Genomic DNA, 27477 nt, shown 5'->3' on the forward strand with positions numbered 1-27477 from the left:
ATTATAGTTGACATACAGTATTATTCAACATCAGTTTCAGAAATACAATGCGGTGGTCAGGCCTCTACATCAACTATGAAGTGGACTCCCCAAAAAGGACATGGGTCCATCTGGCCCCTAAGAAATACAACATTATTGATTATATTCCTCAGACTGTCTTTTTCTATCCCTGAGGCCATATTGCAATTACCAATTTGTACTGTCTCATTCCTTCCCCTTCTCCTTCATCCCCACCCCCTCCCAACTAGCAACCCTCAGTTCTTCCTCTGTGTCTCTGAGACTATCTCCATCCACTTCTCCCACCCATTCAGTTCTTTAGAATCCACGTATAAATGAGATCATATGATATTTGTCTTTCTCTAAAATTCTTATTTTTAAATCAAGTGAATTACACTAAAAACATTGACTTATTTTCTGAAGAGTTTCTAATGGTCAATTTGATATTTTATATATAATTATAAATTTAAAATATACTTAATATACTTCTAATAATATCCTGGTTGTGGTAATGAACAGTGATTTATTTCAGTCAGCTAGAGTCTGACGTTATATAATTGTCAATGATCCAATTAATGTATAGTAAGCTCAATAATAGAATAGAAATAAAAAAATTATTTAATCAAATAATTTCATGCATTTCTTCATTCTAACCAAAATGACCTAATAATTGCAAATCTTTATTTGTATGATGAACACATAAAAGAGTAACAAGAAAAGGCAAAGAATAGAAAGAAAGCTATACGGTGCTCTGTAAATAGCATGTACTGATCAAAGATGCTACTGGGTAGACCCTGGGTTTCTCAGTCTAGTCAGGTGTAATGATGGAGCTGGCTGAAGATGTATCTTGGAATTATCCAAATTTAAAAGGCCGAAAAGAGCCACAACAAATGCTCTTGTCCTTTATGTGGACAAAAGTGATGTGGTTTGTTAGCATTAAATAACACCAATGACAAGGTGATGGAAAACCATTAAATAAAATTCATCCATGGAGACATTTATGTTAGGAATGTTTGGGATTTATTTATTATTTAGGTTCCCTTATTAAGACAGTGGAGAAGTTGGAGATAAAGTATGTTTATCTGTGTTTTATTTTAGGCCGCTTATTAGAATATGCATTTCATTAAAAGTAAAAACTAAGGCATATGATAGAGGAACAAGAAAATAAGAACTGTTATCCATAGCCCACTATTTTAGTTGGCTAAAAGTCTTGCACTTTCACAAAGAAAAGTAATGATCTTCACTTTATTTTACCAATTTTAGGAAAATATGCAGTAAAGGATATAAACTTTGTTTAAACTGTGTCATGTTTCATGCATACCAGTTTAAAAAAATCTTTGGTATGTTAATTCTTCATAAAAGCCAGACCGTCTTTTCTTCCTAAATGGAATTGTCTTGAGATACTTTAGGGAACACCACTTAAAAATAAATCAATGTCTAAAATGCAAGGAGAATGAATGTATTCTTTAGGTTGTTTTCAACTATACCTTATTCAGGAATTGCAGTATTGCTGTCAAAGCAAAGCCAGAAAACTTAGATAAGTATTGATCCTAAAACAGGTAAAATAAAGATTTTTAATTTTGTAATTCACAAACATTTTGACTCAAAAAATTAGTACAAATACAGTTATTGAATTAAAAAAATGCTTTTAGCCTAAAGATCTTTGAACATTTTCCATTATAGGGATTATCTAGTTTGGCTTTTTGTGTGCCATCACTGTAAAACAAATTATGAAACTATTTAAATAAATTGTTAAAAAAGGATCCAGACATATATGTATAATAACCTGTCACTTTGGCTGTTTCTGATGGATTTTCCATCACAGTCAATCTGTTTCCTTACTTTATTTCTTGCTAGAGCCAAGTGTTAAGCAATGACACTATATATCTTTTTGTACAGCTTGCCAATTTTGGTTACTTTAGAACCTATATGCTCCTGAATTGTCCTTGTGAATCATCATTCTGCTGAGAAAGGACTGAACAAAGAAATGATTTATGTACTGAAACATAAATATAATTTTTAAACTACATAACTCAAAGACATTTTTATCTAAAGAGGGGAAAATGCTTTTTGTGGGGATCAAAACAATATTATCTTTAAAGAAATAGGAGCCATTAAGCTATTTTAGATTTCTTAATTATTAAGAAAGTAAAAATGTATGAAAAAAGTTTCGTATATGCATTTATATTAAATGATCTTAGTCTGGATAATTTTGGACAGCCACATTTATGCTTGTTTTTTCAAGTTTTCTTTCCTTATGCATTTCAGTTGCATAATCTCTATTTAGCTTGAGTTGCTGTTTGGGCTAAATTCATTTAAATATAACTTGGAGATAATTATGTACTGTTATCACCTAATGGGAAACAAATTGATGAGATCATTTCATTGAAGTTTCTGGTTTTTGAGCACTTTATAAAGATAGGACATCCAGAGCATTCACTGTAAAGACCTTGATTGGATAAAGAAGATATAATACACACACACACACACACACACACACACACACACACACACACACAATGGAATACTATTGTCCCATAAGAAAATATAAAATATTGCCATTTGCAATAACATGGATGGATCTTGAGATTAGTATGCTAAGCAAAATAAGTCAGACAGAAAAAGTAGAGAACCATATGATTTCACTGATATGTGGGATATAAAACTGAAAACAACAGAAGAACAGGAAAACAAATGAAGAAACAAATCTCATAGACACAGACAATAGTTTAGTGGTTACCAGAGGGTAAGGAGGGAGGAGGGTGGTAGATGAGGGTAAAGAGGATCAAATATATGGTGATGGAAGGAGAACTGACTCTGGGTGGTGAACACACAATGTGATGTATAGATGATGGATTACAGAATTGCCCACCTAAAACTTATGTAGCTTTACTAACAATTGTCACTCCAGTAAACTTTAATTTAAAAAAAAGGAAAAAGATCTCTAGGTGAGATATGTATGCTTTTTATTGTGGGTAGCTTTTCATACTCCTTCACATTTTCAATGAGGCTGTTTTTTTTTAATTATTACTTTTTCATTTACCAAGGCTTTCTTTGTTTTTAACCAATTATTTTATTTAAGTCAGTATAGTTGATTGGCTTAATTATTTCTCTACCTCAGAAGATGTATACTATTATTTGTGTAGATATCTTCAGGAATTGTTCATTGTAACTTCTTAAATGATAAGTGCTTGACATTGTTTAATGAGATGGTATTTATTTTTATTATTAGAAAATATACAAATATATAGAAGATACACTGAGAAAAATCAATTGACTAATTATAGCTTTAGATTATGTATTCATGCTCTCTTGTACTAGGTTATTAAAATCACAGAAATTTTGAGTTGCAATATTTTTTGGATACAAATATGAATGAATTGTATAATAAAGAGTATATGCTTTCTATGTGGTAATATTTACAGTTATGGAAAATATACATGTTTGAATGAATAAATTAGTATATTAGTGAGTATCATGAGTTATGTTATAAAATTCTTTAATTATTTGAATCAAAACAGTACTTGGCTTATATGTTTCTTTTCTGAATACACCCTTTATTATCCTGTATTTAAATACAGAGGATGCCAAAAAAAGTATACACATTTTAGGATAGGAAAAAACTGTATTAAAATTGTAATACTCAATATATACCAAAAACAAAAGACGAATACAAGTTATGTATATACATTTTTTTTTTGGCATCTTAGGTACATTAGCCAAACCAATTTAGTGATTTCTTTGCACTGAGGTACTTTCACTTGGAAATTTCCCCTTCTTTTCTTTTTTGCTTGTGTTTTTTTTCTTTGTTTACAACATTTTGTTTATTTATTTCCAGACACAACTGGTGCTTTATTTATTTATTTATCTATTTATTATTTATTTATTTAAGCATGCTTGCATGCATGCTGCTGCACGTCAGTTTCAACAGTGATAGGACTAACAGAAATAAGATGGATGGAACAAAAGGATAGTTTCATTGTGGTTTTCCTTTCGCTCCCTGTTTGCCCTTTGTCTACCTATTAAAACCCTGCAAGTTGAGGAGACATTTTTGATGGGAAAATAGGCTTCTTTATCCTGAAAGCTGGAATGCCACTAGGTCCATCTTATACTTGTTTTATATTATTATAGTTAGAGTAAATAAAAAGAAATGTATGTAAAGTTAAAATGCTGTCAGTATATTAGCACCTATTAAGAACCCCGTAAGAATAGCTGTTATAGTAATTATCATCTCTACTAAATTATATACACCTTACTCTAAAGATTAATTTTACTTTAGGCATTTTTTTTTCTTTATGAAGAATAGTAGCTATTCTTCCAAGTGCAATTTGCTATCTTTAAAGTTAACTTTTAAAAAAATGGCCCATTTTATAATGTGTTTGCTACCTATAAATGCTAATTATCAAAGCATTAGTATAAAAATGTATTGATGCACTCATATTTTTAATCTGTGTCTTGCAGTTACGCTAAACATTACTGTGGTAGCTATTGATGTTAAAACCATAGATACGTGTTTAAATAAACTCCCAGTTAAGCTGAAGTTACAGTAGAAGTATTGCATCATATGCTACAACCTTAGAAACTCTCCCTTGGCAGTAATGGTCCCTACCTTCCTTTGGGTATTTTAGGCACTGATACTTCATAATGGGCCATTAAGGAAGATGTTTAACTTGAGACCTATCCAGGTGCACCCTACTGAGATGAGATAATTTGCAAAACATGTGTATTCTTTATCCCGCATGGTTGCTACTGATACACTAACTACAAGGAATGAAATACAGGAAAGCTCTCTTGCAATACTTTGTGGATCACAAAAGACAATACATTCTTTCATAATCTGAAGAACAAGCTATTTAAAACATAGATATCCTTTTTTAAATAAGGAGGTCCTGAAGGGATTATTTTAGATCTTGTCTGCTATACATGTTTAAAATTTTCCACTATTTTATAATCATCTCTTTTGTGTTAATACTTGTGTAAATTGCTTTTGAGTAAAAAAGAGACCTATTGAAATTTTTAAGAAATGTGAATATCAAGGTTTTAAAGTCAAATTGTTTATATGAAAGAGATGAATGGGACTGACCAGTCAGGATAACTAAACCACAGGGAAACTCTGATATAATCATCTAGCTCTTAATGAGATTTAGCTTCCCCTGCATTCCTCTTGGTTTGGGAAGTCTTCAAAGAAAGTTTAAATAAATGAGTATTTTTTTCCCCTTATCTGCTAGGAGGAATTGGAATAGAATGAATTTGACATTACTTTCTCATTTATTTGTAGTTTCTCTATTCTAAGCTTTATTTTTAAGTCCATTATTTAGTAATGGTCACTATTTTCAGAGAAATCATGTTAAGAAATGAGATGATGCCAAGTTTGGTGTCCTGTTGCTTGATACAATTCTGGTCATCTTAATTTGACATTTAAAGTTTATTGTTCACAGCTATGGAAACAACCTTTTCACCAATGTCAACTGTAGTCCTATTTGCCATGATAATTATCAATTTTAGAATTTTACAGGAGAATATGTGATTATGTTGGTTTTACATCAAACCCTGAAACCCTGAAACTTCACTTAGAGCACAAACTAACACCAGATATAATACATTGTCATAGTTGTCAATCACAAAGTGGTCAGTTAATTTCAGTTATAAAATTGCCAAAAAGGAAAAAAAAACACAAAACACAAAAACAGTACTATTGGGTTGTCGGAAAAGTCATGATGCATTTTTCTATGTTTTTCATTGAAAAATGCCTCATGACTTTCCTGGCACCCAACAGTTAATCGCAATCATAAAGCCTTTGAAGATGATAAATATCCACTAAACATTGGAAAGGATTGAGCCTAGCTTGGTTAATCATTTGTCATTTGATTCTTGAAGTGAAAATAAGTATGATAAAGTCACAAATAATTCTACATTGAAGATGCAGTTGCTTTTTCTTAGTAACATGCAATGTAATCTCAGTTCCCTTCTTGGAAAAATTACTTTAATAACAGAATTAAATAGTCATGCTGATTGGAATTAGATTTTGAAGTGTTTTAATAATTTCACTGGGACCAGCTGAGTGGCTCGTTGGTTGGGAGTTGACTTGGGAGCTCAAGCTCTGAGCAGCAGGGCAGTTGGTTCGGACTCCACATGGGCCAGGGATGCTGCACCTTCTATAGCTAAGATGGTGAACAACAGCTCGACCCGGAGCTGGGCTGCTGTGAGTCGTTGGCGACAGCGTAGGCTGCAGTGGGGCTGCAGTGGGCTGCCGTGAGTGGCCGGCAGCCAGCGTGAGCAGCCGTGAGCAACGGTGAGTGGCCTTTCAATGAATAGCCAGTGACGGATCTGCCTCACCTGGGAAGAGCACAATGATACCAACATGGGCCAGTGAAACGACGTCCTCCACAACTAGACTGAAGAACAAAAGGACAGCAACTTGTCTGTTCCCCTTCCCTGATTTCCCAACACTGTTCCCTCCCCCAATTCCCCAATAAAATCTTTAAAAATATCTATATTTTTTTCATTTAGGAAATATTGTTTTTTCTTTCAACTGATGGTTTTCAACTTTTTATATAATTTAAGAAGCACTTACTTGGCTTCTAAGAACCTCCAAGGCCATTATTCCTGGGAAACTCACTTAATGAAGTCTGTGGCCTTGCCTCTAACTCACCCAAAAACAAGCATGGATAAAATAGGTTATTAATATCTATTCAGATGTTCCAAGACATACAAGTACTTGATGTCAGGTAGGAATTATTCAGATGGAAGATAATGAAGTCCTTCTGTTTATGGCATGATTCTCTCAATCTGAATTTGAATATTGCGGGAGACCAGCTCCCGCAGGTCCAGAGATTCCCTCAGGTGGAGGCAGAGGCCGCGGAGACACAGGAGAGCTTTTTCAAGAAGAGAGGTGTCTCACTTTATTCTTACAGCATGTCCCTTTTATACTGGGTAGTTGACCTTTTCCAGAGTTAAACTTTTGCCCTTTTGGAAGTTGTTTTTCTTCCTCCTGATGTTTCTGTTACAGGGTACAGCCTGACCTGTTCTATGCTAATGACTAACTTATCCTAACAACGTTTCAATTTTTACCTATACTGGCTTTGTGGCCGGAGCAGAGTTCCTGCCCTGGCGCCTAAAGGATGTTTATTACTTAGCAATTATTTCAAACACTACTGGCTAAACAGGATCTTAAGAATTATAAGGTGCATAACTTGTCTATTACTAAGAAACTAACAGTAAAACAGAATTATCATAATATGTCCAAAACTCACTTATTTGGTTAAAGTAAATAAAACAATCAATATAAGAAAGGGTGTCAGATCTTTATCCTACTGGGGGGCATCCAAAGGGGAATTTAAATTTTCCAAGACATAAAGCAGTATCTGTTTCTCAGTCAGAGCTTCAGAATTTGTCACAATAGCAGTGTGCTTGGCCATGTCAAACACTGAGGCGCAGCCGGCTCCCAACAGAATATTTCAGTGTAGAGCTGTATCCTACACACTAATCACACCTAGCTAAAAGTCCCTTACATTTACATTAGGTGTTATCCTCATACAGGCTACTAAATTAAAAGTCCCATAGACTGGGTATCTAATAAACAATTAGACATTTATTTCTAACAGTTCTGAAGACTAGGAAGTCCAAGATCAGGGCGCCAGAATGGTTGGGTTCTGGTGAGAGCCCACTTCCTGTGTTATACAGACAACTGCCTTCTTGCTTTAACCTCACAGGTGGAAAGGGCTGGAAAGCTCTCTGGGGTTTCTTTTATAAGGGCATTAATTTCATTCATGAGGGCTCTGCTCTCATGACCTAATCACCTTCCAAAGGCACCACCTATAAACACCATCACATTGGGGATTGTATACAGCATATGAGTTTTGGCGGACACAAACTTTCAGTTTATATTTATGCTGCAGAATCCATAGTCAGTAGAAGTGATGAGAGGCAATAGAATCTAATGAATGAAAGCACAAACCATGGGTCTAGACTGGTTAAATGAATATCTGGGCTCCTTTGTTTGTAGCTATGTGTCCTCAGTAAGATCTTTCATGTTTTGCTCCCTCAGTTTCCTCATTTGTCATTTATGAATAATAATAGCTCCTTTCTTTGGAGTTGTTATAGAGTTAGCTGTTGTTATGAGGAAGACTGTTATTTGACTGGTACTCTAGATTTTGGGATAGATTCATATGTTCCTGTTAGAAATGGAATTATTTACTTTGAAGTAGACACCTGTTGTGTTCTGATTTTTTTTAAGCTGTAGCTTGCCTGCCCTTACTAATTTATATTTCTGTTAGAAACATAGAAATCAATCCTTGATTATTGTCATAAATGACATATTGTTAAGCAATTGTTGGTTTCTTGAATATCCTCTTAAATAATAGCTATATGCATTCAGACTTATTCAATATTGAATAATAACTTATTCAGTTAATATTGATGATAAAAATTTGAGATTTTATGAGTATTTTCATTTTTGAAGAGCAAAGTAAAGGATCTATTTTTTACATCAAATATATTTTTAAATCATGTACACAGAGAGTATGAAATCTGTGTTTTAGTTTTAATTATCTCAATTCAAGCAATTGAATTGTTTTCCAACTAGTTGCATTATCATAATTATACATAGCTTAATTTCAGACTTGTTTATTTTATTTTATTTTATTTTGAACATGTCAATGGTGGTAGATATTATCTTCTTCAAAGTCTGTTGGAAACAAACTCCAATCAAATGCTTTGTGGGATCCCCAGGAAGAGGTTAACTTAAGGATACTTCACAATAAAATGATCCTGTGTAAAACATCAATCTGCTTCATTGTTAAATGATATGGTGCCTTAAAGCCAAAAATGGCAATGTTCATTAAATCCAAATTTGTTCCTAAACATTAATAGACACTTATTAGATCATAGCATTATCTGAAAGACAATTAGATGGGACTTGAGATACTCTAAAGAACTTTCTTATTAAAATTACCTTCCTAGATTACTTGTTTTCTAACATAACATCAATTTATGTTTGAAATATAATTATAAGGAAATGTGTGTTTTAAGCAATAAAATATTGTTTGTTAGCATTTCTGATAATGTGTTAGAGATTTAACATTTCATTGCTTGAAAAGTGTAACATTTTAAAAAATAATTAAATTAAAAATTGTCTTCCTTTGCTCTCATCTCTCTGAAACTTATGGAGGAGATAGTAGGGAAGGAATGAAGAACTTTTCACCTGAGTGAAAGTTCTAGTGGAAATGTGGTTTTAGTCCTGATCTACTCTCCCTTTTTCCAAATTGATTTAACTTTTTTTTGGTATCTTTTGTACCCATACTCTGTTGTTTCCTTGTATTTTCTGTCCTGATTTATTTTTCCTTTCACCATGACAAAATACATAACTGTGATATTTCTAAAACTGTAAAAAACGGTGTCTTGACTTTCTTTAAATGATCTATATTTTAAATCACAATCTGGACTTGTAGGTGACTGAACTCTCACCATACTAACTGGCAAATGTTGTTACTGATATTGGTAACCTAAGGTATTTTTCTTTTCCCCTCCATTTTCTGCTATATACCATGACAGTGTAATCTACAAAAAGCATGGTGTTTTTGATGTACCTTCTGACTCTATCCCCATTTTCACCCAACCACTCACAACCTCTTGTTAAATGTTCTTTTGTCCCATGCACCACCAAATGCAATCTCATTTACCAGTTATAACCCTACTGTTGAATATAAAACCCTTCATTAAATGAAAACAGGAATTATTCTCACTTATTGAATGTCTACTCTTGCCAAGAATCATTATAGATTACATATACATATACATATACATGTACATATACATATATCCTTATTTAAGCCTTATAACCATTTGGTAGAATAAGTATTAACTTCAGATGTAAACATTAGGCTATAGAAAATTTAAGTAATCTGCCTATGGTCATACAGATCACAGCTTGCAGAGAGAGGACTTAAAACGCCTTTTCTCACTCCAAAGCTCATGTCATGCCTTGTATTCATGGTGCTTCTGGTGGCTCTGACAGATGCAATGTTTCATACTTAATGACAGGTGCTTAGAATTTTTAAGAATATGTGCAGAAGTAAAGGACTAAGAAAAACATGGCCACATCCAGTTCTAGGTCAGGCAAATACATACTTAGGGTATATAAAATTGCTTCCAGGTTTCATTTGACTTGAATGTGTTATAAAATATACATCTGTACTGATAAGTAATCCAATTATAGTCTGTTATTTGGTAGTATTGTACTGCCAAATGGATAACAATACCATTGTACCTTTAAGTGTTGTAATTCTCTGGAATCAATATTCTCAAGTAGCGTAATGGCTACTAAGCAGGAGTATGCCTGTTGGAACCCTGACAAAATTATCATAATATGAAAATGCAAATGCTGCATTATTTTTGTGTGGTATCATGTTAGGTACTATCTAAACACCAGTTAGTTTATTAATTTAATAATTCACTTAATACTTCTATTTCAGTTAATACCTCTATTAACTCTGTTTCTTTATTTCAAATCAAAAACCACTTAGACAAATTCAGAACAAATTGTTCAAGTGTTTAGGAGCAATATAGAAGATTATAAAATTTTTTGGAATATACTCACTATAAATATTCATCCTCAATCTTAAAAAAAAGTATTTGCTGTTATTTTTTATGTATTTATGTAATTTGTGCCTTTAACTATTACAGAATTATTAAATATTACAAAATGGAAGGTTTGAAACTAATCAAATTGAATTCAGATTCTTTTTTATGTTCCTGAAAACCCTTTCTATTCTGCCCTAGTGGATTGTCTGTATTCTTTTCTACTGTTTCCCACTTACTCAATAGATCTGACAAACCTATTAGAACTCTGTAACAGGCTCTGTTTATTTATCAGCTCTTCACCTTTCTTCATAATAACTCTTAACCCAAAATGTTCCTCCTCTACTACAATTTAGGGACATCGTATATGTTCTTCAAATTCTGGCACAATTATCATTCTCTTCTTGCAGGTCTTCCAGGTCTTCTAAGCTATGCTATTTTCTTTATTTCTTTTAAAACTCTATTGTTTATTATATTTGGATTCATATTTTATTATTTGTATTTCCTGCATTATCTCTTGTCCTTTTTCTCCCTTCCCTCCTCTTTTATTCAAGAATTATTCTGTAAATGTCTAATGTACCCTCTGTGACCAAACCCGTTTCACATTTTTGTGTTAAATAATGACCTCCAAAATACTATGCCATGTGTGTGAATTGATTCAATTCAGTATTTTTTGAAAATGTTAAATTAGGTGATTGATAATTTGTCCTCTATAAGTTTTCAATGGTATTTAGCGCTATTTAAAAAAAAATTCATTGCTTGAATATTCATTTCCTTATTGCTACTAGACTCAGTAACAAAATATTTTTCAATAACTTTTTAATATAATGTGATTTGATTCCATATTGAAAGAAATGAGAGATATTTGAACCTTTTTGTAATAAGAAGCTTTAATAAGCGTTATTTAATCAATAAACTTTGGTTTTCATTGTCAAATGTTAAGAGGAATTGTTTAATTTTTAAAAAATGCTATGATCAATAGTAGGACCCAAACTAGCAGTGCTTTTCTAATTTCATAGTGTACTCACATAGTATACTCAAATGCTCTCACATGTAAAATAATTAATATACATAATTCTTTTAGCAAACAACAAAAAACCTTTAAAGGAAAATTATATTTTCAGGTTTCAGACATTGTAAGTTATAGCTAGCATTTTTTAAATTTACATATTTTACTCAATCTAAACTTCTTTAAAGCTCGTTTTGCTTCTACCCAGTAATCATCACATCAAACATTTTGAAATACTATAGGATCGTGATGAGAGGAAGTTGTGTTATAGTCATCTAAGTTTTCATCTCTCCTCTAACAGTTAATATATCTTAGAACTCCCATTCCCATCAGAGGGAGTATTCCATATAGAATTGCTTTGGAAATATATTTTTGTGAGAAAAGATGGCACCTTTATTTCCTAGGATATGGGCTGGGCTATGAAGCATTGCTGTATATGTGCTTATGATTGTACAATGTTAGTAATATTAGTAAATCATGAAAATATGGCTATCTTAAATTTTAATAATGAGCATTATAGCCCCTCATCAAAGCATCTATGCATAAATTAAATACTTGAAATTAATTTCCAGTCTTATTAAATAAATAATATTTCTCAGGATACTTGGCTCTTTTGATTATTATGAATGGATCTTATTTATAAATGAGCTATGGTGCACTCAAACCATAATTACCTAGATGCTCTGTTATGATAAAATATATTTATTTTCTTGCTAAGGGAGTGACAAATGAAAAATTAAATAACTACATTAATCCTTTTTGAAATTTATATCATTTTTCATAAGTTACCATATGTCAATGTTATATCACTAAATATGTAATTTATGTAGAAGGATTGTGAAAAATACTTGATTTGTTAGTAAATGTAATATCAAGTCATTTAAATTTCAAAATCCATGTACTAACCTTGGAAGAATACAGATAACACCCAAGTCATATTTATATACACTTCTAGAGCACATTTTTTTCTTCTTTTCATTTTTCCTTTCCCTTCTCTTCTTCTCTCTTCTCTTCTTCCTCTCTCCCCCTTTCCCTCCCCCTCCCACTCCTTCTCTTTCCCCCTCTTTCCCTTTCTCTCCCCCTCTCTTTTCTTTTTTGCAATAGCTATAATTCCCATGTATGGGATGAGGGGAGGGGAAAAAAAAAGGCTAAATGGAAAACTCCTGTGTTATAAGTACCAGTGAGGTTACATGACTGAATAATAATTAATTATTAAAATAATGCTACATCGCATTTTATACATTTGACACATATAAATATGTAAAAAAATAAGGCCTCTAGCAAGAATTGCATGATAAAAAATGTAAATATGCCAAATAAAGTATGAAAAATAAAAATTTATAAAGTTGATATGGAGTAAAAATTGAACTTAGCCGAATTTGTGATAAGTGAGCATTTAATATTTGGAAAAAATGTAAAAATACTGTAAAGAAGATATAGTGTCTTGTCTAGGTTATTATGAAGTAAAGGTAAAATAACATGCAGTTTACTTTGGGTAAAGATTGAAAGTAAGTTATTTTACTGAAATGTGAGTAAGAATTTTTGAAATGAAGGTAACAATTCCAAGATGAATGGTGTTGAGATTCTAATATTAATCTCTATTTAGAGTGTAGAAAGGAAGTAAATATAAAGTAAAAATAGAAATTTTCAAACATGATTTGAAAAGAAGTGTATATGAAAACATTAAACAGGAAAAACAAATTATGACACTGGAATTTAAAGTGAGAGTTTCCCCAAAATAGAATCAATGTGTTATATTTAGAACTATTGTTTCAGTACTAATCAAAAAAACAAATATTTTCAGAGTCTAATAGTGCTAGATATAAATGAAATTTAGTCTAAATGTAATAAATAGATTTTCCATGTAATTTATGAGGAAAAAAATTACATAAAGCATTTGTAGCACATCTTTTCATGTTGTGATTTCTTTTTAACTTTTGATGAACTTGACTCAAATTCACACAGCTTCATAATTATAATCTTAAATATTAATGGTACAAATTAGGACACTTTGATCAACCTTACTTTTTAATTTTGAATATTGTGAAGAGTGAAGTTAGGCAGCTTTGTTTGAGGACATATAAACTTCAAGTACCTACTCAAGGACTGCACTACAGATTCAGTCCTTCCAAGCTTTGCCTAGGGTCACAGGCAAAACTGTATGCCCTATTGTGGTCATTTTTGACAAACAATATAAATGCCACCATTTGAGAGTAACTTTTAAACACTAATGTGTTGATTTATTAATGGAAATCAGCAGCATAAGTAATAAAGTATACTTTAAACACGAGTAACATTGCGAAACTCCTCCTTTATAAAATCTCACATTGTTTTTATATGCATTGTTCAGCAGTAAAATTCTCAAGGAGAGGGTGCCTCTATAGACCCTTGTGTTTTTAGTTTCCTTAACATGTCAGCGAGAGGGCTGGATAAGGCATATAGCTTGTCCTTCATTCTGAAGGAGTGAAGGAAACAGGAAGTTGGTGAATGACAGACACATCCTGACAGACATGCACCATCACTGGACAATCTCTGCATCAGACAGTAATTTACATTATCTCTAAACCACAAAATCAACCGGTGGGGTGAATGCTGTTTTCTCTCTTACAGTTGAGGAAACTGGGATTTAGAGAGGTATGAAAACGTGCTCAGCACCTCAGTATTAGGCCAGCATGACTTTAAACCTCTCACTGGTACACACAAAGCAAAACCTGACAGTTTTTTCTTTGTGTTGCTAGAACATCTCACATAACACATATCACATTTTGTGCCCCACTGTAATTATTGGTGAGTATACCTTTTGACATTGATATTTCATTGCACATGGTTTTAAAGTGCTGATTACATGTTAGGCTAGTAGTCACACTCTCCCCATTTTGTCCCATAGTGTTAGCAGAGAGCTTTGTACTTAAAAAAGGCTAAATAAATTTTATTGGAGATGGATATATATATATTTTAAAATTGACTTGTTAAATGCTTTATATCTTTAGTAAGTCTTTTTTATGAGTAATTATCTTGTATGTAGCTAAATGAGTTTCTAATGCCTTTTCTTGGTTTTCCGTCTCTGTTTTTTGAAGAGCTATGTTTCAGAAATGAGTTGAGTGAAAGTCCCTTTTATATGAAAACTGATTGGCTTGGTAAAGTTAATGGTAATACAAATGGGAAAAAAAAACATCACTCCACAAAGATTTTTCTTTTTTCTTTTTTTTTTTTTAGTATTGGTATTTAAAGAGCAGGGATTTGTCTTTTATAGGGTATGAGCAATATTGTCTTTCAGTTATCTATTAAAATATATTTAGTTAATAATTTGAATTTTATTATATATATATATGACTCCAAACTAGCCCATTTTGGGGGGCTGTTGGGTGACAGGTAGGTAGGTTGTGAGGCTGGAGTGTGACAACCTGTTATCCTCTTTCAAATAATAGCTTCTCTTTCTCTAAATTCCTTTCCCCACCTCTGTTTACACAGTAATCATGAAAACAAATTCCTTTGCCCAAATCAAATGTAAAATATCTTAATTAGAAGTGCCTTTATGCCATGCTACAACATCTTAAGCCATTATTATAAATGATAGATATGTAATTCCTTATGCTTTCTGTCAAGTAGCCTTCTCCCATTACTTCATGAATGTGAAAATATGTATCTTACAGAGTAAACTATTCTGGTTTTCACCAAAGCCAGACTTCACAAAAGCAATCCTCATATTTCACCATGGAAATAATTTTCCCTGAAACTCCAAAGGGTACAATGTTATAATTAGGCTGTGTTTTCAAACACATCTTTTTTTCTTTATTTTTGTCCCTTCACTACTATGTCGTATATCTACACTATTCCAGATTCTCCACTTTTCAAAATCAAATGACATTTAAGTAAAGCCTAAGTCTTCTTTGGAAACTTGCTACATTTCCCCCTTCCTTTGCACAACTAACACCCCTAATTATTCGTACAGTTTCTTGTTTATTTCTACTATAGAGAGAGGAAAGAGCACTGATGTTGGAGTCACACATTTGGTTTGAAATTCTTGCAGCGCAACATGCCTGATTTTCTTTCTCAGTAAACATGAAATACTATTATCTATTTTATAAATGTGTATGGAAAATTAATTCAGATAATTATGTAATATATAGAACATTGCTTGGCATATGATAGGTACTAAAGAAATGATTATTCTTCTTTATCTGTGACTTTATTTCCTGTGTTGTGTTTTTCATACTACATAGTGCGAGTTGTGAGAAAAATTGTTCTATGTCATTTGCATTTTCAATAATATTCACTATGGTAAATATTTAGTATAATGAATTAATTATTTACCTAGATGGCTGCCCATAAATTTTTCCAGCGGCTGTAAGTTCTTTGTATATTTATGCATGGGTTCGTGATGTCTGTGTTTATACACACATCTATTGATGCCAGTTTTTGACACTCATGTAATTAATGGTAATAGAGGGTGGGAAAAAGACAGTAAATGAATATTAAGGGTGGGAGGGTATGATTTACTTCTTGGTCTATCAATCAATTTAAATATGCTTTTTAAAATATCCAGTAAATTATTGCGTGCATGTTAAATAATTTAAATTAGCAATTTATTTCAAAATTTATTTTGGGGAAAGAATTATACCCTTATGACAATAAAGAATAAGCTCTGAACTCTTTTTTTTTAAGTTAGAATGTGAATAAAAGAGACTAATATGACAATGTTGCACATGATTTCTTTCCACATAGCTTGTTTTATCTCAATCACATTTTTTTTCTTGTCAATTCTTTCCTTATTTTAAGAGTAAAATATCATGAGCTTCATTTTTAAAATAATGTCAGTAAGATTAAAAAGGTAATTTTTATATCTGTTGTATCCATATTTAACATTCTCGGAGCTGATATACAATAGTGACTAGGCAAATTTTTTTTTAGTTAAATTATCATATGATCTTTCTTGTTACACATCCAGGTGAAAAGGATAAAATTGAAACCGCTTAAAATGTATAGTGATTGTTAAGATATATAGCACTTATCACATGCTAGGCACTATTCTCGGCAGTACATGTTTTTTGTGTTTTATGTAACTAAAAATTAAAAATTTTAGCTTATTTAATGTTCATGTAAACATATCAATTAAGTAATGTTACTCCACCCACCACAACAGTTAGGAAACAAAGGCACTGAGGGCATAAATGACTTGTCCAGGATCACAGTACTAGTAGAGTTAGCAATTGAGATTGGGTGGTTTTGCTGCAGACTCTGTGCTGTTAATTACAATGTTACAAATAACAGTGTCAGAAATGAAGATAAATCTGAAATTTTGCCTTTTAACCAAGGAAGTATTTCAGAAATATTTTGGAATTTTACAGTCTTTATTAATATTAATTAATATTAATACAGTCTTCAGTAAACTACCTCTTTTTTGAAAGTATCTTTCCAGAAAAGTTTAAATTTATACTCAAAATATGAAATTACTTTAAATATATATCAATCACTAGAATCAAAAACACAGAGAGACGAGGGTGGGAAAGGAAGATCCAGTTTGTACTTGACCGATGAATTTTAAAGTTGCTAACTGTGAAAGACAAAACCTTCAAAATTTGGGTCATGTTCCTTTAGTATTTTTGCTTCCTAAGATGAATCTATCTAGATTTTAAGAGCAGGCAGGCATACCAGTTTGTTTTAGTAAAACAGCTTTTTAACGCTTAAAATTTTTAGTGCATTCCATGCATATATTTAATACTTTTAAGCAAGATTCCTCATCTTAAGTTGTAAGATCCTGGAGAATTGGTTGCATGTTTTATTCAATATTCTAGCCCGTGTTCCTAGCCCAGTGCTTTGTATTTCAGGGGGCACTCAATAAACCATTGTTGAATGAATGAATTATGTTTGAGCATAATTAATTAGCATAAATCTATAATCTTAACAGATTTACTTACAAAGATGCTTAGAATAGAAATGTAGTTAATATGTAGAATAATTTCTGAATGGATATCAGGGCCTGGTATAAAAGTAAGACTCATATATTTAAATAATGTTGTTTTTAAACTCATAATAATGATAATGAATTAATTTTTTTAGTATTCTAAAATTAGTACAAATTACATTTGTGGAAAATGTTTATACATAGCAACACAGTAAGTCTCAAATCTATTTATATATAATAACAAATTATACAAATTAATCATTAATTATTGTACAAATTAATATAGTATATTTATATTAATTTGTCCAGTGAGACTGAATCATTTATTTTAGTCCTTTTGGGGCCTGGGAAATAAACACTGGTAATATGTGCATAATTAATGTCCTTTAGGTTACTTACTCATTTTTATATACTATGCCTGTATTCATTAAAATGAAGTGAGGAGGTATAACAGATATTCTAGTCAGGAGATAAACTGTCAAGGAATTAAGGTAAGAAAAGCTGTATTTGATCACCCTTTTTTTTTTTTCTTGTTTGCAGGATTCATATTTGGGATATTGCTATTTGTGTTTTTGAAGAATACTTCTTTTTGAGTTAATTTTTTTTTTTAACCATCGGTCTTGGGATACAGAAGAGGAACCAGAAAGACACTAATTTTGTTTCACATTTGAAACACTCGCTCTTGAGGCACTCTAGCACCTGATTACATAACCATGTGGCCAGCACAGCTACTCGTCTTCATGATGCTCTTAGCACCGACAGTTCATGGTAAGACCTTCAATTAGTTTTTTTGCTCAATGCTTAATGTTATCTGAGTTTTTTATACTAGACCCTTACTTTAAATCTTTGCTTTAAGATGTTACAGCTTTTGCCTATCATATATTAATGGTTAAAATAAGTAAAATAAGTTAAAGTAAAAGGCCATAATATGTACCTTAAGCTGCAATAAATACGACTTTGATTTCTTAAGGTACTTTTGTAATGTATATATTACCAAAGGTTTTGTTTTGTTTTTAAACTCTTGCATGATTTATTCTTTGTTTTTACTACACTTAAGGGAAATCAGCTCAATTATTAACTGTATAAATTGTGTATTTTTTGGCTTACATATTTTTATAATTTAAATAATTTTTAGTGTTGCTAGTATGCACATTTAAAAGAAAACACCCCCAAATATCTGCTTTCCCAAACCAAGTAATCATTTGTTTCTGAGTGTTTACTACTCTATTTAATTTTTAATACATAGAATACAAACTAAATTTCTCATTAAAGGAAAATTGTTTTTCTCATATATCTTTCAATGAAAAAAACAGAAAACATCAAAGTAACCTGAACATATATAGAAAGGAAGTTTTACTGAAATATGCTAATATACTCATAAAAGACTACTTTATTTAGACATCTTGGTATTTATAACACAAATATAAGAGTTAAGGAATCATGTACCTTTGCAAATTTTATAAAACACAATTATAAGTAAGCTAGACAAATTCTATACAATTTTGTATATAATATTCACTGAATCTCTAGCAAATTAAAGTCTATATGTTCCTTTTTCACAATTTAAAGTTTTCTAATTACTATTGGTTTTACACTAAGATGAAAATGGTATAATATAGTCACTACCTCTTATGTTAATGGTAATTATAGCAAAGAAAAAGGGACACAGCTGCCTTCACCACTGCTTAGGAGGTCTCAGAATATTCTAGTGTATCAAACAGCTGAAATGAATTTTTAGTCTCTTTAGCTCACTTTTGTTTTTAATTGATTACAGAAAACTATTGTAGTTCATCAGTGATGCAATTCCAAATTTGGCCTATGTTCCTACATTTCAACTTGAATTGCATTTTGCTGGCATTATAAGAACTGGATAAAATAACTTCTGTCTCTTTTGAAGTTTTCCTCTAAATTTCCCCTGATTTAACACATTTATTTCTGACATATCAGTGTAAGTGTAGCACCATTTTAAAGAATGAAAGGAAAATTATACAACCATCTAGTTTCAAATTTTGTAAATTTTGTCAAAAATTTCAAAATGTTTCCCTAATTTATATTCTGGTGCTGCACTTAAACATTCACATGCTTGGGTACGTATAACATTCTGTGACATGGGACAATAAAAAATGATGTTGCTTTAAACAAGTGCTTTTCTAATTATCTGTATATCTAAAGATGATTCTAGTTAGGTTTTTTGATGTTATAAAAATGCCTCACTCATAAGGTTCTTGTGAGGATTGAATAAATAGCATATGTAAGGAATCTAGCACATGTGTGATGAATAATAAGTGCTTGAACATGTTAATTTCACACACACACACACACACACACACACACACACGGGTCTCTCCATGTAACTCTGCGAAGTACTTTAAATCCCCTAATAGGGCGCATAGAAAATTTACCTGGTATTTAAAATATGTTGGGCTAAAAACTTAAGTAATCCTTCCCATTTTATGTGAACTAGTTTCTGTTAATTTTTTGAAGTATGTCAGGCTAAACAATATAGAAACTATCTACTTATTACCTTGCATAGATATTTTAACTGGCACCAGAGAAAATGCAAGTCAGCTTTGTTGGCCTTCTATAGATTCCTCTACTGCTGTTGTGGTACCACTTCTGACTTGTAAATAAAGGGCTTCACATGAAGAGCCTTTTGGAGCACAGCTTCCTCATAAATAGAGGAACACATGAACCTTTGATCAGTGCTTAAATCTCCTAAGATGGACATTTTTAGAATACGTACCAACCTGGCTTAAAGGAATATTACATAACCCCAAATCTTAGATGACTGAGTTTAAATGGATGTCAAAATTATATAAGTACTCTTGTTTCCAAAACATTCCCTGATAACATCTCCTTGCCTATTGTTCTTTTGATGCCAGCTTTATCTGCCCTCCTCGCCATAGACACTTAACTTTTCTGGGTATGACCTGAATCGCCATCTTTTTCTCTTGAGCAAATGATAATGATGACTACTGATTTTATAGCCATAAACTTTAAATGTATCAGTACGATTAATTCTCACAACATTCTCATTGATTTAATAATATTTGTTAATATAATCTTTATCATTAACTTTTTATGGTTCAAAATATTGAGGTATCAAGTGGTCGCGCAACTTGACTGAAGTTACGCAGCTATGATGAGACCCAGTGGGGATTTAAAATGACGGACCTGGCTTAGTGACCTCTGGTCTTACTGCCAGCAGATAATCAATTCCTACTGAGGGTATTCTTCCCTGTGGAGAATCCCGTCTCACCTCTCCTGGTCATTTGGGATAGGTGAGGCAGAATCGCAGATCCTCTAACTCTTTCATGTTCTGAGCACAGGCAGACAGGGCTTTGAAATCTGACAGACCTGAAGTAAAATATCAGCTTTGCCACATCCTAGCTCTGTAAACTAGTTAATAAATACTGTTTATCACCCACTATATGCCATAAAACTGTGCTAGCTTCTAAAAATACGGTAGTAAAATAAAATCTTCTTAATTCTTCCATCAAGGAGCTTACAATAACTAAAAAACTTACAAGTGTACTTTTCATCTGCAAGAGTAAAGATTTATGCTATGCAGTTATTTTAAGAATGGATAGATTAATATATGGATAGCTTCTAACATAGTGTGTGGCATTTGGTAAATCTTCTTTATATTTGATTTTTCTACCCCTAACTTCCTTGAAAGAGACTAAACATCTCATTGTTAAATAAGGAAAATGCATAATTGTCCTAATTCTTGCCCTGAGACTTGAAATAAATAAATCTTTTCCCCTTTAAACCTCAGTATTCAAGTTTTGCCATAAATTTGTTAATACTAGTATCTAAACAAAATTATTTTTAAACCAATATGTATGAAGGCTTAGTATATAAGGTCAGCATATATTAAGTATATACTGTAAGGCTTAGTATATAATTGTCAGTATATAATATATATATTATATTATTGTCAGTGATGCAAGCATTAATTGTCAGTATGTATGGTAGTATATAATTGTGATAACATTTTTGCGTGATCTATAAATAGAAACTAATCTAAAGAATTAATTCTGAATAAAGTTTACATTAGTTGAATAATCGTCACATCATCCTAGAAAGTCAGGCCAATATTTATATAGAAAAACAAAATTAATCAGTATGTCCACATTGTATGTATATGTATGTATGTGTGTGTATATATATATATATATATATATATATATATATATATATATATATGTGTGCAATTCTTTTAAATTAGGAAATGTCTCTGGTTCCATGTTTATCTCTCCATATTCGATGTCTCTGTGTGCCTCTGTATTTCCCTTTCTGTTTTCCATGATGTGCCCCCTTCCTGTACAGCCATAAAACCCTTATCTATAATGAAATGAGACCTGGCAGAAGCAACAAGGAGCAGCTACAGCAGATGGCCAGTTCTTTGCTTCTATTTAATGTAGTGTTGCATGAAGATAAAGGATTTTTTTTATTTATTTTTTTGTTCTGTTGGTGTGATTGGGAACAAGAGGAAATAATAGAATCGGAGAACAATAATCCAATGATAACGTGGGCACCTGGGGCTCATGCTAATTGGCAGTAAAGGCATACCAAGGTTCAATGTGGGACCTGGGCTTAGGAGATCTGTCCTAGGTATGACTTCACCCAAGACACAATGGACTGGGAATTGAGCAAAGGTGATTGGGGTGCTCAGGTATTTTTAAATATAACTCATTTAATTTAACTGTAGTTATAATCTGTCACTATTGAAAAGATAGAAAACAGGATCATTGGAGCTCTCTATGTGTAAAGGGAAACCATATTTTTATAGTAAATTTTCATAAAAATAGAGTTTAAAAATTTTATAACCATTGTATGCATACCTTTTCTCTGCAAGTCTATTTCTTGTCATTAAAATTGCAAGTGTGTTTATATATTCATGGACTTTAAAAGCTAACCTGCTTTTTACTGTGTTCGAGAAGTTAATTATAATAAACAGTTCTTAGCAGGGACAAAACAATGATCAGATGCATATAGCTTTAATATATGTTTTTATTAATTTGAATTTTATTATTAATCTATTTTAGCAGTTATAATACTATGTAATGTGTCAGTGGTTTAAAATAATACCCATATATTTTTTTTAACTTCTAATAAGATGTGAAGCTTGAGAAAGTTAAGAATTATATTTTACTACAAAATATCTTACCATATAATTCTTTTTATGAAGTCATATTTTATTAAGTGTGAAAAAGTCAGGTTGACTTCTAAGCTCTGCTTAACTTTGTTATTTTTAGAAATTAATCATCCTTGAAATGTTTATAATGTTTGCCAGCCTAGGTAATTTGCGCGATTCGTAGTAATATCATTGTTTTCGTGGTCAAATATGTTATACAGAAAAATCTGTGTCATGGCCATGATGTATGAGGTTACTGTGAACACATCCAGCATCTTCTTCATTAGCCATTTGGAGCTGAATTTCAAAATATATATTCTTTTAGTTAACTATGCAGTCCCTACTACCACAGTGTAAACTACAAATATGCATGGCTGATAGGATTCCTCTGGAAGAATGTGTTTAGAAACCTTCTCTCCACACGTGGTATGCGGGTTATCAACTGGGAGTTTCTTTTGCTTTCACACTTGCAAAACATGTTATATGTGAATTTTATTGTAGTGATACTGAAGAGTAATGTGTATACCTTGAGAGTAAAATAGCATTTTCTTATTTTCAAATTTTATATATTGTGCCTACTTGAGGTGGTTAGGTTCGTATCTTATTTTTTATATTTCTTGCACTTGGGGTGGACTGTGACTACAATAGGGTAGTCCTATACTTAATGTTGAATGAATTTAAAAATATTGGATATGTAATATGAAATACGTACTTCTCTGTTTTTGTCTTGATTTCATTGCTGTTTACTTTCATTCTCAGGGGAAGGGTAGTGCTCTTACATTTATAATTTCATATAAGTAGCCATAGTACATTTTTAATGCGGTTATTTCCTCTCTTCTGATTGGGAAATGATTCTTCACTGACCAGTCGAAAAATTAAAATGCAGTAGGAAAGAGTCTCATTAATGTGTCATGCACATCAGAGACTGTATATTATATTAAGCTCTGTTTTAATTTGGTAATTTAGAAAATGGCCCTTTTGAAAATTAGAGTTAATTCATTCTCTACCTTTTCAGGTTTTTAATTGATAAGTTGAAAATAAACTCTTTGAATTGTGTTAGTAATTATGTTTTCATTTTATTTGAATCTATATTTCCCCTATATTTCCATAATAGCAGCATTAGTTTCTTTGCATATACAAAATTGTCTTCCTATCAAAAAAAATCTTATCACATATGAAAAGATTTGATCAAATAGGCTAGTTAAGGATTTGCAAGAGAAATATGCCAGTTGTATTTTTAAAAGTAATAGATTCAGGTCTTTGTACAAAAATAGGCTTTCACATTGGTATTTGGTAAGCCTTTTATATTTATTTCATCGACACATATTATAGTTTGTGGTGATTTGAATGTACTGCAGTCAAGGTTTTAGATTACCGGTAAATTATAAGAACATAGTCTCATATATTGCTTTGCCATTACCAGTGTCACCTATTTATTAAGTAACTCTCCTCATAGAAATTTAAATCAGCAAGCAAAAATCTAATAGTCCCATGACCCAGTGATATAATTAATATTAATGTTTCTTAGATTTTTCCTGCTGTCATGTATTTGTGCACATATTTTCCTTAAAATGAAATAATGTTAGAAATAAAATTTATCTTTCATTTTGACTTAACCTTAATATGTGTCTTAACCTTAACTTCTATGCTTTCATTAAAATTATTAAAATTGTTTATCTAACCGTAATGTTGATGGCCTAACACTGTCATTGATATATTACCATTACAAATAGCACTATAAAGGAACATGCTTGTAAATAAAATTTGATTATATTTCTTAACCCTAGAAAAAAATCTCTTGAGAAATGGAAAGTAAAATGATTCCTTTTTAGGTTAATTCATAACTATCTTAAATGAATGATAATAAATTATTAATACTACCTTCATTGTCATTACTACAGTGTCTTTAAAACAATTACAAAAGTTTTGGCTAATATAATAATGAACAAAACATAAATAAGAATAGTAAAATGCAAATATTATGATGTAATTATTATTTGACTTGGTATAATGATGTATTCAGTAGATTCAAGAAATAAGAACTTTCTTAGAATTAATGAGTCCACACTGGGCTCAGATATATGAGTCACACATACATATTGTATGTAACTAAGTAACTCACACAGTTCATTGCTGATTTGAATCAAAACAGCAATGAAATGCGTGAGTTACTTAAGAAATATCAGAGCAGAAAATGTATAGAACCTGTGAGAAGAAAACTCTGAAGTTTTACTGGGGGTTATAAAAGAAGACATGCGATATACCATATTCCTGGATGAAAAGACTGACAGCAAAACTGACAAATGTTTCTAAATTAATTTCTATAGATTTTTATACTACTGCATTCACAGTACCAATTTGAGCTTTTCTGTGTAGAAATTCAACAAAAATATTCTAAAGTATATATTGAATATTAAGCAACAGAAAGGTTAAGAGAAATGAAAAGAGTAATAGGAAGGCATTTGCCCAGTCAATCATAAAATATATATTATAAAAATATAGTATTATAATTAACACAAATCTCAAAATTAAGCAAATTGATCAATTGTAAAAATGAGATCTCTGAAACAGCACTGTTTATTTGTGTTGCAGTATCATAGGAATGACTGCTCAGAAAATCAAATGTCTAGGACACAAAGTAGTTAAGTTGATTTTTAAATCAATTTGTGTGTGTGTGTGTGTGTGTGTTTGTGTTTCATATTGTATGTTATGAAACTTCTAGAGGAAAACTTCTTTGAGTTACCTTCCTTTAATCTCCATTTTTGAACAGTGTATTACATCGGATAAACTAGGCTATAGTTGCAATAGATTCCAAAATTAATAATGGCTTCCTTCCAGAGAATATTTTCTTGTTTACCAAACATTCCCAGGTAGGTAAGTGTTTCTGTTCAGAGTGTGCTGTTGGGAGTGGAGGTAGAGGTGTGGATATCATTCTGTTGCTCCTAACAGTTATTCAGAGACCTAGTCAAATGGCATGAGTCTTCCAGAGTCATTCCGAGGGTCATTGCCATTCTAGTCCACAGGAAGGAAGAACAAGAATGTGGAGATTTTAATGGAGAGTTTTTATGGGTATGCTTGGAAGTAGTGCATGTTACTTCTTCCATTTCCATTTAATAAAACACAGTCTCATAGCCACACCTGTAAAGGAGTCTGAACAGTGTAGTCCTCTTGTGATATAGGAAGAAGCCATTTATAAAAGATACCATGCATTTTAAAAAATGATCTAGTGTACTAATATATTTTTAATGTATAAATGGAATTTTTACAGCTGTATTGAGATATATTTAATATACCACAAAACTCACCCTTTGAAAGTGTATAGTTCAGTGGATTTCAGTGTATGCACAGTTGTGCAGTGATCACCACAATCAATTTTCAAGTGTTATTAGTCCTCCAAAAAGGAACCCCTACCTATTAGTAGTCACAACAGGTTCCCTCACCTGCCCCCCAAGTCTCTAGCCACCACTAATCTACTTTATGCCTCCATGGATTTGTTAATTCTGCACATTTTGTCTAAATGAAATCACGCAATTTTTTATCTTTTGTGATTTGCTTCTTTCACTTAATATAGAATTTATGCATATCATAGCATGTATCAACACTTAATTATTTTTATTGCCAAATAATATTCCATTGTATGAACAAACCATATTATATTTATCGGTTGATGGAAATTTGGATTATTTCTACTTTTGGGGTATTCTACGTAATGCTGCTATGAAATTCATGTACAAGTTTTTGTGTGGACATATTTTCACTTCTCTTTGGTATATATCTCGGCCTGGAACTGCTGAATGATATAACCCTATGTTTAACTCTTTGAAGAACCACTGCACTTTTTCCAGAGTGGTTTCACAGTTACACATTCTAAACAATAAAATAAGCGTTCTCATTTTTCAACATCCTTACGCAGACTTGTCTTTTTTATCATAGCCATCCACGTCAAGGTGAAATAGTGTCTCATGGTTTTGATTTGCTTTTCTCTAATGCATAATGCTGTCAAGCTTCTTTTCATGTACTCATTGGCCATTTGTATATCTTACTTTGAAGACATATGACTTAATCAGTTCTTAATTTTTATTTTTTTATTATTGAGTTCTTAGCATTCTCTCTAGAAATACATATTTGTAAAAAGACTAGAAAATATTAGACTGCATTTAGATATAAGAGGTCTTGAGACTGCATATTCTAAAGAAGGCTTTTTGTTTGGATTTACTCATTTAAATCTCATGTATTTTACATTCACTTTGATATTATATACCATTTCCCTAGCCTTAAGCCACCTTCCCTTTTTCTTACATATTTGATTTCTAAAAGTAGTCCAGTAATTCATGTTTTTATTATGATGACAGAAACTCGTATTTGACAGTGATTGAAACTTCACTCTGATATGTGAACTCTATAGCCGTGACATATATATATATATATATATATATATATATATATATATATATATATATATATATATATATATATATAAAATAACAAGGTAATTCATTGGTTCTTCTAATATCATAAAATTACTCTTCCCTAAGAAAATGATAAAGAACATTAAGCTTTAATTATGGTGGCCAAAAAGTTTCTATTTTTATTCTAGTGTGAATTCTTGTCCTTCCAGATTTTGGAAGTCCTCTTATTTATATTTTTTGTATCTTTGCTTAAATTATAAATATTGAGTCTTTCATTGTTTTTCCATAGGCTGTTTTTCTCTAATATGTTCTGCAAACTACTGGATACCTTTTGCTTCATCTCAAGAAAATGATACAATTTATCATGTCTCTGTATCATACATACGTATTGTATATTAGTGACCACTCACATTGCATTTTATAAACAAACAAGCAAACA

The 27477-nt window shown here is 31.6% G+C and overlaps 1 protein-coding gene across 1 annotated transcript in view; it reads left to right on the forward strand.

Annotated features, from left to right (window-relative positions):
• LOC109392331 (adhesion G protein-coupled receptor L3-like) overlaps window positions 1-27477 on the forward strand; it is a gene marked incomplete at its 3' end in the record, with an annotated part of 442732 nt that overhangs the window by 256755 nt on the left and 158500 nt on the right. The window contains exon 4 of the mRNA XM_019660703.1: window positions 18030-18257. Within this exon, the coding sequence (XP_019516248.1) occupies window positions 18203-18257 (55 nt within the window). The remainder of the gene's footprint in view (window positions 1-18029; window positions 18258-27477) is intronic.

The sequence above is a fragment of the Hipposideros armiger genome, unplaced genomic scaffold (genome assembly GCF_001890085.2).
Source record: "Hipposideros armiger isolate ML-2016 unplaced genomic scaffold, ASM189008v1 scaffold_325, whole genome shotgun sequence".
NCBI classification, from domain to species: domain Eukaryota; kingdom Metazoa; phylum Chordata; class Mammalia; order Chiroptera; family Hipposideridae; genus Hipposideros; species Hipposideros armiger.